We start from the raw sequence: 13,068 nt of genomic DNA, 5'->3' as shown, positions 1-13,068 counted from the left end.
CAATAGTCAAGACGAGAGGTAACGAGCGAGTGGACGAGGGTTCGGGTGGTCTGTTCAGAGAGGAATGGGCGAATTTTGCTAATATTATAGAGGAAGAAGCGACAGGTCTTAGCTGTCTGCTGGATATGGGCAGAGAAGGAGAGGGAGGAGTCAAAAATGACTCCGAGATTGCGGGCTGAAGAGTCAGGGAGGATGAGGACGTTGTCAACAGAGACAGAAAGTGGGGGAAGAGGAGAAGAGGGTTTGGGTGGAAAGACAAGGAGCTCAGTCTTTGCCATGTTCAGTTTCAGATGCTGGTTGGACATCCAGGCAGCGATGTCTGAAAGGCAGGCCGAAACTTTGACCTGGGTTTCAACTGTGATGTCGGGAGTGGAGAGGTAAAGCTGGGTATCATCAGCATAGAGATGGTACTGGAAACCATGTGATGAGCTCAATGAGCCCAGGGAAGAGGTGTATATCGAGAAAAGAAGCGGTCCAAGGACAGATCCTTGAGGGACCCCAACAGAGAGCGGGACGGGGGTGGAAGAAGAGCCATTAGAAAATACTCTGAAGGTGCGTTGGGAAAGATACGAGGAGAACGAGGAGAGGACGGAGCCCTGGAACCCAAATGAGGACAGTGTGTCAAGAAGTAAATTATGATTGACGGTGTCAAAGGCGGCAGATAGGTCGAGGAGGATGAGGATGGAATAGTGACCTTTGGATTTGGCAAGGAACAGGTCATTGCAGGCTTTAGAGAGTGCTGTTTCTGTTGAGTGTAGTGGGCGAAAGCTGGATTGAAGCGGGTCAAGGACGGCCTGAGAGGAGAGGAAGTCAAGGCAGCGGCTGTGGACAGCACGTTCAAGTAATTTGGAGAGGAAGGGTAGAAGAGAGAAGGGGCGGTAGTTGGAGGGACAGGTGGGGTCAAGTGATGGTTTTTTGAGAAGTGGTGTGACTACAGCGTGCTTGAAGGTGTCAGGGACAGTGGCAGTGGAGAGAGAGAGGTTGAGGATGTGACAAATTGAGGGGTTAACTGTAGGAGAGATGTTGGTAAGCAGATTGCTGGGAATGGGATCAGAGGAACAGGTGGTGCACTTAGAGGAAGAAAGAAGGCGAGCAGATTCCTCTTCGGTGATCTCAGGGAAGGAGGAGAAGGAGGCCAGGTTAGGTTGGTTGAGGGAGTGGGTTAAGAAGTCACAGGGAGGAGAAGGCTTGGAAGTGAATTCAAGGTTTATCTTCTGCACTTTATCGCGGAAGTAGTCAGCTAGTGTTTGAGGAGAGAGGGGGGGGTGGGAGCGGAGGGTACTTTAAGTAGGGAGTTGAGGGTGGCGAAGAGGCGACGAGGGTTGGAGCCAAGAGAATTGGTTAATTGAGAATAATATTCCTGTTTGGCAAGGAATAGGGAGGACTGGAAGGAGGATAGCATGAATTTGAAATGGGTGAAGTCTGACAGGGTGCGAGATTTCCTCCAGAGTCGTTCAGCAGAGCGGGTGCAGGAGCGAAGGTAACGGATGCAAGGGGTTAACCAGGGCTGAGGATTAATGCGCTTAGTGGGGCAAGAGACAGATGGTGCTAGGGTATCCAGAGCAGTGGAGAGAATTTCATTGTAGGTAGAGACAGCCGTGTCGACAGATTCGGAAGACGAGATGGAAGGGAAGAGAGTGGAGATGTGAGAGGATAGGGTAGGGGGGTCGACAGCTTGGAGATTCCTGAAGGCAGTGGTTATAGTTGGGTGAGGTTGAGGGGGAGGGTGATGAAGAGTGAGGGTGATTAGGTGATGATCTGAAATAGGAAGGACTGAGGTGCAGAAATTGGAAGGTGAGCAGGAAGAGAAGAGAACGAGGTCGAGACAATGGCCATCACGGTGAGTAGGGGTGGTAGAGCATAGTCGGAGGTTAAAGGAGGATATCAGAGTGAGGAATTTAGAAGCGTAGGAGTTGGATGGGTTGTCAACGTGAATGTTAAAATCACCAAGAATGAGGGATGGAGATGCAGGATCAAGAAAGACGGTGAGCCAGGCGTCGAAGTCAGTAAGGAATGAAGAGAGGGGCTTATCAGGGGGGCGGTAGATGACTGCAACTCTGAGTGGTAATGGGTAGAATAGCCGGATGGAGTGAGCTTCAAAGGACGAGAAGCAGTGAGACTGCGGTAGGAGGAGGGGTTGGAAACTACAGGAGGGCGAGAGAAGTAGCCCAACGCCTCCAGCGCGGCCATCTGGGCGGGGAGTGTGGGAGAAGAGATAACCTCCATGACAAAGGGCCGCGACTGAGGCAGAGTCGTCAGGGGAGAGCCAGGTTTCAGTTAGGGCAAGCAGTTGGAGAGAACGAGAGATGAAGAGATCGTGGGTGAAGGGCAGTTTGTTGCAGATCGAGTGGGCATTCCACAAGGCGCATGAGAAGGGGAGGGAAGAGGGGGGAGGAGGGGAATAGAGACGAGGTTTGAGTCATCACGGAATCGTTTGCATGGATAGGAGGAGGATAGGTGAGGGGGGCCTGGATTAGGATTAATGTCTCCCGCGGATAGCAGGAGGAGGAGCAAGGGAGTGCGGAGGAGGGTGGGGGAGGTCGGGCGACGAAGGCGACGAAGACGGGGTGCACTTATGAGGAATGGTGAAGGGTTAATGGTAGGAAGGAGGTGTTGGAGATTAAGGGCTAGGAAGGAGGAGGGGGACAAGAGAGATGGTGAGGTGGTGAGGGATGGGGGTGAATAGGGTATTGCCGTAGCGGGCAGGACGGGAGGGAACACAGGTGGGCAATGAGTTCCAGCGGTGGACGGCGGTAAGGGGAGGGGATAAAGATTAGGAAGGGACAGGGCAAGGAAGAGGATGTGGACAGGGGCCATAGATAGTGATTGCGGTGTGACAGGTGTAAGTGTAGTGACTGAGGTGAGAAGCAGATAGATAGATAGAGCGAAGAGCCGGAGGCTTGGAATTGGAGGGATTGATGGACTGGAGAGTGGGTAAGTCAGTAGCTGGCAAGTTAGCAGGCAGGCAAGTGAGGCAGTGGCTGCCAAGCTTGCAGGCAGGGTGGAGCAAGCTGGTGTGGATGGACAGGAACGAGCAGGGAGAGGCAGGGGGGCAGGTAAGTCAATGGCTGTCAAGTTAGCAGGTTGGCAGGTAAATAAATGGTGACAAGCTAGCAGGCGGGTTGGGGCATGATGGGGCTGATGGACAGGAACGAGCAGGGAGATGCTGGAGAGCAGGTACTTCAAGGGCTGACAAGTTAGCAGGCAGATAAGCAAGTCAATGGTTGACAAGCTAGCAGGCGGGCTGGAGCATACTGATGCAGAAGGACAGGAACCAGCAGGGAGAAACTGGAGAGCAGGTAAGTCAATGGCTGATGAGTTAGCAAGCTAGTAAGCTAGTAGGCAAGCAAGTAAGTCAATGGCTGACAAGCTAGCAGGTGGGCTGGAACAAGCTGGTGCAGATGAACAGGAACGAGCAGGGAGAAGCTGGAGCAAGCAGGCTGGAGCAGATGGACTGAAACAAGCAGGGAGAAGCTGGTTCAGGTGGATTGGAACACGCTGGAGCAGATGTACTGGAGCAGGCAGGCTGGAGCAGGTACTGGAGTAAGCAGGGAGAAGCTGGTTGAGGCAGACTGGAGCAGGTGTACTGGAACAAACAGGGAGGAGCTGGATCAGGCGGACTGGAACACGCTGGAGCAGATGTACTGGAGTAGGTAGGCTGGAGCAGGTGTACCGGAGCAAGTAGGCTGGAGCAGATGGGCTCGAACAAGCAGGGAGAAGCTGGAACAGTCGGACTGGAACACTGGAGCAAGCAGGGGAAGCTGGATCGGCGGACTGGAACAAGCTGGGATCGGGCGGACTGGAACAAGATGGGATCATGCAGACTGGAACGAGCTGGAGCAGGCGGACTGGAACACACTAGAGCATTTGGACTGGAACAAGCAGGCTGGAGCAGATGGACTGGAACAAGCAAGGGGGAAGCTGGATCGGCGCACTGGAACAAGATGGGCTCAGGCGGACTGGAACAAGCTGGGATCAGGCGGACCGGAACAAGCTGGATCAGGCGGACTGGAATAAGCTGGGATCAGGCGGACTGGAGCAAGCTGGTGACAGGCAGACCGGAACAATCTGGGATCAGTCGGACCGGAACAAGCCAAGCTGGGATCAGGTGGACTGGAACACTGCCTAGCCTGTGTGCCTACCCTGCTTGTATATCCTGAGGATATATCCTGTATCTGTCTGGCTAGTGTGTTTTCCTGGGTGATTTTCCTATATCCTGTCTCCACCTAGCTAGAGGGTGTACCCTGTGGGTATTCCCGGATCCCCGTTCTGCCTAGTGTGTTGCTGCCCTAGTCCTTGCTCCTGCTAGCTTCTGAACGCCTTGTGTTCCTTGGTCTGTCTTCGGGGTCTTGCTAGTGGCTGTGCAGCAGCACACTGTCTGAGTCTAGTTCCGTGCCCTGTCGCCCTCGTGTATCTCAGACCCAGGGTGGGTCCTCTGGATCTTCAGTTCCTGCCTTATCCTGCAAGTCCTGCCGGCTGCCTGCACTTCGGAGCTCAACTCCGGAGGAATGGTGGCTAGGTGCAGGTGAAGCTGTTCCTGTCTCATCTGTTCTAGTTGCCTGCCTTGTACTACTCCAGTCCAGAGTTCCAGTACTGCTCTTCTGTGTTTCCAGTCCCGAGGTGGTCTTGCCTGCCGCTGCCGCTCCTCGGCAGTGGCCCAAGGGCTCACGAACTCCAGTCCTGCCTCGAGGACCTGACAGAATGCCAAGGCCCTCAAGAACGCAACACTACCGCTCCATCTCCCTCCTACTCTTCCTCTCCAAAATACATGAGCGCGCCATTCACAGCCGCTGTCTTGATTTTCTCTCCTCTCAGGCCATCCTCGATCCGCTTCAATCCAGTTTTCTTTTTTTTTTTAATTTTATTTTTATTGAATTTTATAATACATTTAGTCATACAACATAAATGTCGGAAGAAAAGAAATAAAAATAGTCAGAATTTTACAAATCATGAAATAATCCAAAATACATTTAGACCACAATATATCGGGCAAGAAACAAGGAAAAAAGAAAAAGAAAATATACAACATAGTCTAAAGAGCGGTGTCATGCAATTACTCACAGCCGAATATCAGCGTATCAACCCATTGAACATTCAAGGTTGAGTTTCTCTACTTTCTCTGGAACTAATAAAAACCTTCATTTTTTGTGGTTCAAGAAACATATATGTAACTGAATCAATGGATATAATGCAGCGACATGGAAATTTTAAAACAAATAAAGCACCTAGGGCAATTGCTCTAGGCCTCAAACTCATAAATTCTCGTCTCCGCAATTGAGTGTCTTTATTTAAATCCGGATATATGCGAACTTGTTCACCAAGAAATTTCTCATTTAAGTGTTTAAAATATAGTTTGAAAATATTATTTCTATCAAGTTCTATCGCAAATGATACCAAAAGGGTTGTCCTCTCTGTCACAGTGTCCAGTGAATTCTCCAAAAAAGCTGTTAAGTTTTCAAGCTGATTTTGGGCATCCAAGGGGTCTGGTTTCTTAATCCCAGTTAAATAGTGAACCTTATTAATAGGTGGAAAAGCCTCTACAGGAATTTTAAGTATTTCCTTGAAATATCTACGAAGCATGTCTATAGATGAGGTCAAAGGAGCTTTAGGAAAATTTATAAACCGTAAGTTGTTCTTCCTCCCCTGGTTGTCCAAATATTCTATTTTCCTCTTCAATATGTCCCTTTCTTTAGAGACCTCTCCTGAAAACAACTGCAAATTAGAGAGTTCAGCCTTTAAATTACCAACTTGATTATCTTGAGCTTGAATTTTCTCCACTAAATTCTGCTGAGTTTGTTTTAAATCCGAAATTTCTTTAGTAAAAGAATTAGTTACCTTTGCTAGTAAAGAGTTCATCCCCTGAAGCACGTCCCATAGGGAGTCCAAAGTTACAACAGCAGGTTTTATCATCTCCGAACCACCAATAGTAGCAGTTCCCACAAGCGTGGGGGTCGAGGTGACATTAACCCTCCAACTTTCCGTTGTTCCCTGGGCAAATGTCGCCGAGGTACCTCCTAGGAGCGCTTTGCTACTCTCCTCTCCGGGAGTCGAACGAGGCGTTCCTGCCTCGGAGAAAAAACTGCTTCCGGGTCGCGGGGGTGCTGTGTTTTCGAGCGGGCTCAACGAGACCGCTCCTTCGCTGTGACCCAGGGAAACATCCGCGGGTCCATCCGAGGTGGGTGCTTGCATGACTTGTGGGAGAATGCCAACTTGCTCCAGGGTCAACTGCCGGGGAGCGGGAATAATTCCAGGTACCGAGGAGGACGGTCCTCTGGGCTTCCCCTTCCTCTTCCCCATATCCTGGGGTAGGAATTACTCGCCCGAAGATTTCCTTGTGAAGTCAAGAGCTCTCTCTCACGCTACCGCTCTAATCCGCCATCTTGCCCTGTCGATTTCTTCAATCCAGTTTTCACCCTCTATACTGGACAGAAACAGCACTCTCTAAAGTCTGTAATGACCTGTTCCTTGCCAAATCCAAAGGCCACTACTCCATCCTCATCCTCCTCGATCTATCTGCCGCTTTTGACACTGTCAATCATGATTTACTTCTTGCCACACTGTCCTCATTTGGGTTACATGGCTCTGTCCTCTCCTGGTTCTCCTCCTATCTCTCCCACCGAACCTTCAGAGTACACTCTCATGGATCTTCCTCCACCCCCATCCTGCTCTCTGTTGGAGTTCCCCAGGGATCTGTCCTTGGACCCCTTCTTTTTTCAATCTACACTTCTTCCCTGGGCTCACTGATCTCATCTCATGGTTCCAGTATCATCTTTACGCTGATGACACCCAGCTGTATCTCTCCACATCAGACATCACCGTGGAGACCCAGGCCAAGGTATCGGCCTGCTTATCCGATATTGCTCCATGGATGTCCAACCGCCACCTGAAACTGAACATGGCCAAGACCGAGCTTATCATCTTTCCACCAAAACCCGCTTCTCCTCTTCCTCCGCTCTCGATCTCAGTTGATAACACCCTCATCCTCCCCGTCTCATCCGCCCGCAACCTTGGAGTCATCTTCGACTCCTCCCTCTCCTTCTCTGCACATATCCAACAGACAGCCAAAACCTGACGCTTCTTCCTCTTTAACATCAGCAAAATTCGCCCTTTCCTCTCTGAGCACACCACCCGAACTTTCATCCACGCTCTCATCACCTCTCGCCTTGACTACTGCAACCTACTCCTCACTGGCCTCCCACTTAACCATCTATCCCCCCTTCAAACCGTTCAGAACTCTGCTGCACATCTTATATTCCGCCAGAACCGATTTACTCATATCACCCCTCTCCTCAGGTCACTTCACTGGCTTCCGATCAAATACCGCATACAGTTCAAGCTTCTCCTTCTTACCTACGAATGCACTCAGTCTGCAGCCCCTCATTACCTCTCCACCCTCATCTCCCCTTACGTTCCCGCCTGAAACCTCCGCTCACAGGACAAATCCCTCCTCTCAGTACCCTTCTCCACCACCGCCAACTCCAGGCTCCACCCATTCTGCCTCGCCTCTCCCTATGCTTGGAATAAACTTCCTGAGCCCTTACGCCAAGCCCCCTCCCTACCCATCTTCAAATCCTTACTCAAAGCCCACCTCTTCAATGTTGCTTTCGGCACCTAACCTTTATACCTTTCACAAAATCTAGACTGCCCCAATTTGACTACCCCTACTTGACTGACTGTACATTTGTCCTTTAGATTGTAAGCTCTTTGAGCAGGGACTGTCTTTCTATGTTAAATTGTACAGCGTTGCGTAACCCTAGTAGCGCTTTATAAATGTCAAATAGTAGTAGTAGTAGTAGTAGAACACTTCTCCAGCAAGACCATGTAGTTAATGTTTTAACTGGCAACATGCAAATCTGTCTCTCTCCATTCCCTAGCCTCCTAGACATGCATACTCCCACACCAATAACTGAATTAGAACTTAAAGCCCCTTCACTATCAGAAATAGAACATGCAGTTCGTGCAGTGAGATCTAAAACAGCACCACAGGACCTTTTTCCCACAACACAAGTGAAACATAGCATATCTTTTTTTTTTCTTCCTTTTATAGCGTAGATGGTTGGTAATAGTATCACACAGGGTTTAGTCCCACCATTCTGGAAAAAGGCAATTATATGCCCAAAGCAAAAATATCTACATCAGAGTAGGGATTCAATCAACAACTATAAGCTAATTGTGCAGCTGCCATTCCTTTCAAAGGTTACAGAACAAATTATGGCAACCTACTTAACCCAGTTTCTGGAGACACATGAGGTATTACATCCTAATCAAACTGGGTTTTATCCCCTTTACCACACAGAAACAGCCCTGTTAGGCATACTTTTGGATATCCAGATGGCACTGGTTAATAAAAAAATGATCCTCTTGCTCTCGCTACATTTCACTGCTGCATTTGAAATGGTAGACCACAATCTACTGTTGCATCATTTAGCAGATGTAGGAATCTCCAGTCTGGCTCTCTGCTGGTTTCACTCATACCTTTCTGCATGATCTTAGCAGGTACTCTGGCAAGATGAATTTTCAGACCCTTTTGAACCACCATGTGGGGTACCCCAAGGTTCTTTACTTGATTTCATTTAACATCTATCTGGCCCCTTTGGCCTTCTTGAGTCAACAATTGGGATCTATATCATATCTCTATGCAGACGATGTTCAAATTCTTGTGCCGTTAGATACCCTAGATAATTCTTCTCTGGCAGAAGTTGTAGGTAAATTCAGACAGACAGAGCTGTAGTTCTTAATTTACACAAAAACACACTTTCAAATTTTTTAGTAAATCTCCTTCAGTACCTCCATTGCTTAACCTAGATTTTGGTAACATTGCTTTACAGCCTAGTGATACAGTTAAAGTTTTGGGCATATTGTTGGATTCTGCCTTATCATTTTTGGCCCATATTTCAGCAGCTGTTAAAGCATGTTTTTTCAGACTTCGTCAGCCTTGTGACTCTGGGCAAATCACTTAATCCTCCATTGCCCCAGGTACAAATAAGTACCTGTATATAATAAGTAAGCCGCATTGAACCTGCTATGAGTGGGAAAGCGCGGGGTACAACTGTAAGGAAAAAATATGCTGAGTTCAACATATGTTTGATATAAAAGCACTACATATAGTAATTCATGCTTTCATTATGCAATGTATTGATTACTGCAATGTGCTCCTCAGGGGCATTGGCCAACAGGAAATTAAACACCTACAACTAATACAAAATATAGCTGTGAAACTACTTTTTCACACTAAAAAATATGATCATGTGACCCCATTATCGAAAGCTGAAAACTGGTTGCCAGTAGAATATCATATTGTTTATAAAGTGTTACTTTTGGTGTTCAAAGTTTTCACTCAGGACTGCCCAAATTTCTGCTGCCTCATCTACAATCTCACATTCCTGGATGAGCTTTACAGTCCAACCGACAATCACTATTGTTTGTTCCAACATTATGTGCACTTCCATCCTCTGTATTTCAGAAGGTAACGTTTAACACAGTGGGACCCACACTCGAATAATTTACCAATTTCTCCACATACAGAATCCTCTCTTTCCTCATTTAAAATGTTACTTAAAACACATTTGTTTCAGTCTGCTTTTGATAGATAATTAATATTCTTTTAATTTGATTGCTCTGCTGAACCACTTTAGCCTAAGGCTCTGGGAGATGCAGTAGGTATGCAAATCTATTAATATCTACTATTGACTTAGTTGCTAATTTAATTGTATTCCTTTTTGTTTTATACTTAATTTGTAATTTATTAGTACTATGTATTGACTACTTAAATATGTAAATCGATTTTGACGGCACTGCCCTAAGAATTTCATCAAATAAAGACAACCTTCAACCTTGAATGGAGAAGAACTAAAGGGCCCCTTTTTCTAAGCTGCATTAAGAGCTAATATGTGCCTAATGCATCTTAAAATGGCATACTGGGGGATGTGCTCAGGCATCCTGTGGTAAGTGCCAAACCAGCACAAGCTAACCACACACTAATTATTATTTTTTTAAGCAACATTTAAGGGGGCAGAAAGTAAGCATTCCTGCACTAATCAGTTAGTGCAGTTACATTACCCTGTGTGATAACTGGTTAGCAGAGGATTACTGTGCTCACAGGGTAATTATTTTTAATGGCCGCATGCTACTGGCAACATTAGCACGTGGCCATTAACACAACAAATAGAAAATTGGCCATTTTACAGGCTCCAGTAAAAATGGCCTTAGTGCATGGGGATAAAAAAAAACAAGGGATGCTAAGGCCACTTCTTAACTCACCATAGTAAAAGCACCCTTAGAAACTAAGAGGTATGTTTACTAAGGCCATTAGTATTTTTAACTTGCCTATAAAGTTAAGGCATGTTAAACGTTAATGCGCCAACACATTCCTATAGTCACTTTATGTGTTTAAAATGTAAACACAGGCGTAAGTGTACATTAAATCTATGTAGCATGTACTAACATTTCTAATGCACATTAACTAAACCATTCACGGTAAAGAATGCACCGCCCCTACTGTGACTGCACCCGAAATGGATTTCCTGCATGCATATGAGTCTATAATATTCAGGTAAGAAAGTTCAGTGTTACTGCAAATAAACGCCTGCTCACCTCAGTTATAGGGTCTTCCTGATCCACTGGATTACAAAGCGTTTGAGAGTGAGGGTTGATTCCAAGGTTTGCCTCAACAGTTTCATTGCGAGGAGGAAAATTCGGCAATAAGGGTCGAAGAAATTTAAATTCGCTACCACCCGACTCCGTTGTTAAACACACTTCATAACGGTAAGACTGAGAAAGAGTACCAGTTCCGTTTACATCTATTAAATTTTTCGGCATATTGCTATCATCATAGAAGTTCCCAGTGGCTGAAGCATATTTCTCTTGAGATCGTCGTGTTTTAATTATCTTGAAAACGATAAACACCACCATAGAAACAAGAAAAATAAATGAAATGAAAACTAATGCAATCACTAAATACACAGTTAATTTACTATCCTTTCCTTCTTCGCTATGTAAATCCGAGAATTGCAAGTATGGTTCTGAAAATCCGTCAACCAGAAGTACATTTAATATTGTAGTGGTGGAGAAAGATGGTTTTCCATGATCTCGAACAACGATGACAAGTTTTTGCTTCATGTTGTCTCGTTCCGTTATTGGTCTGCTGGTCCTTATTTCTCCGTTATGTTCAACTATATTAAATAGACTGGGATCTGTGGATTTTTGTAGCTGGTAAGAGAGCCAGGCGTTCTGACCCGAATCTCCATCTACCGCCACCACCTTAGTGACCAGATAGTCAGCAAGCGCTGATCTGGGTACCAGGTCACTAGAAAGAGAAGCGCCGTCCTGTACAGGATATAGAATGATGGGGGGATTGTCATTCTCATCAATTATTTGGAACTGAAGGGTTGCATTACTGCTTAATGAAGGGGAGCCTCCATCTGTAGCTCTCACAACCGTCCTGAAGTCTCGAATCTTCTCATAATCTAAGGATTGTAGAGCATACATATTTCCATTTGCTGGATTGATGGAAACATAAGAAGCCACAGAAATCTCACCTACTTCATCGGGCAATAAGGAATATGTAATTTTGGCGTTTTGCTCATAGTCTATATCAACAGCATTTAAAGTGCCAACCAATAACGATGGATTGTTGTTTTCATTAACATAGATGGTGTATGAATTCTGGCTAAAGAGAGGAGGGTTGTCATTAACATCTGATACTTGCACCCTGACTGTTTCCTGACTAGTTAGACTTGGAGATCCGCAATCCATTGCAATGATGGTTATGTTGTACTCTGATACTTTCTCTCGGTCTAACGGAATTTCCGTGACGAGAGAATAATAATTCTTGAAACTTGATTTTAAGGAGAAAGGTGTGATGCCTTCGATTGAACAAATAGTTTTTCCATTTTCTTTAGAGTCTCGATCTTTTGCATTCAGAACAGCGACCACTGTACCTGGCAAAGAATCTTCTGGAATTGGACTAACAACTGATGTAATTATCAACTCAGGTGAATTGTCATTAATATCCAGAATCTCAACAATGACCTTAGAATGAGCAGATAACCCTCCCCCATCTGTTGCTTGAATGTCTATTTCATGCATTCTTGTTTCTTCAAAATCAATGGAACCCTGGACAGTTATTTCACCAGTGGATTGGTTTAATTTAAAGAGCTCAGTAACTTTTTCAGATACCTGATTAAAAGAATAGGTTATTTCTCCATATGAGCCCAGGTCCTTATCAGTGGCTGTAACTTCGCAGACCAAGGAATTTTGAGCGCTGTTTTCCTTTAACTCAACCTTATACACTAATTGGCTAAACTGAGGAAAATTATCATTGGCATCCAGAACCAAAATCTTTATTTCAGTAGTGCCGGATTTGGGCGGTAGACCGCCATCTACGGCAGTGAGTAATAGGTTGAGTTCATGTTGTTCCTCACGATCTAATTGCTTCTCCAACACCAGCTCTGCATATTTGCTGCCATCAATGCGACTGTGGACGTCCAGCCGAAAATGCTCATTCGGACTAATTGTGTAATTTTGGACATTGTTCACACCTATGTCTGAATCCTGAGCGCTTTCCAAAATGAAGGGAGTCCTTGGTTGCGACAATTCATGAATTTTTAAAACCAGCCTTTTCTTCAGAAATATGGGAGGATTGTCATTGATATCCTGTATCTGTACTTCAGCTCGGTAAAAGTGAACTGGATTTTTCAGGCGAAATTCAAAGTATAGCAAACAGGGAACAATCTGTCCACACAATATTTCACGGTCTATTCTTTCCTCTATTACTACATCACCAGAATGAATGTTCAGCTGAAAATACTGTGCGCTACCCTCAGACGTTATTCGAGCCTTGCGAATACCAAGTTTTCTATTATCCAATCCTAGATCGTTTGCAATGTTACCTACAAAGGACCCGATCTCCATTTCTTCTGATATAGAATACTGAAGCGTTTCACATACTGCATCTCTCATGCAAAGAAAAATAAGCAAAGCCACAACTTGCCTTTGTAGAGTGGAGTTCGCCATCTTGTGCGCCATTCTTTAATGTCAGACGACCAGGCAGGTCTTGCAAATATTCCC

The 13,068-nt window shown here is 45.9% G+C and overlaps 1 protein-coding gene and 1 pseudogene across 1 annotated transcript; both read right to left on the bottom strand.

Annotated features, from left to right (window-relative positions):
• The window catches only part of LOC115476834, a 557,863-nt pseudogene that overhangs the window by 503,699 nt on the left and 41,096 nt on the right, over window positions 1-13,068 (bottom strand).
• On the bottom strand, window positions 10,549-13,026 carry LOC115476836 (protocadherin beta-1-like). Its single transcript, XM_030213409.1, has one exon. It carries the CDS (start codon window positions 13,024-13,026, stop codon window positions 10,549-10,551), a length of 2,478 nt encoding a protein of 825 aa, XP_030069269.1.

The sequence above is a fragment of the Microcaecilia unicolor genome, chromosome 8, assembly GCF_901765095.1.
Source record: "Microcaecilia unicolor chromosome 8, aMicUni1.1, whole genome shotgun sequence".
In the NCBI taxonomy this organism is placed as follows: domain Eukaryota; kingdom Metazoa; phylum Chordata; class Amphibia; order Gymnophiona; family Siphonopidae; genus Microcaecilia; species Microcaecilia unicolor.
Note: the sequence above shows the minus strand (reverse complement) of the source record. Positions and strands in the feature narration are given on the sequence as shown.

What these genes read in the sequence shown, in the direction of transcription:
- LOC115476836 (XM_030213409.1), bottom strand. Translation starts at nt 13,026, where the DNA reads ATGGCGCACAAGATGGCGAACTCCACTCTACAAAGGCAAGTTGTGGCT.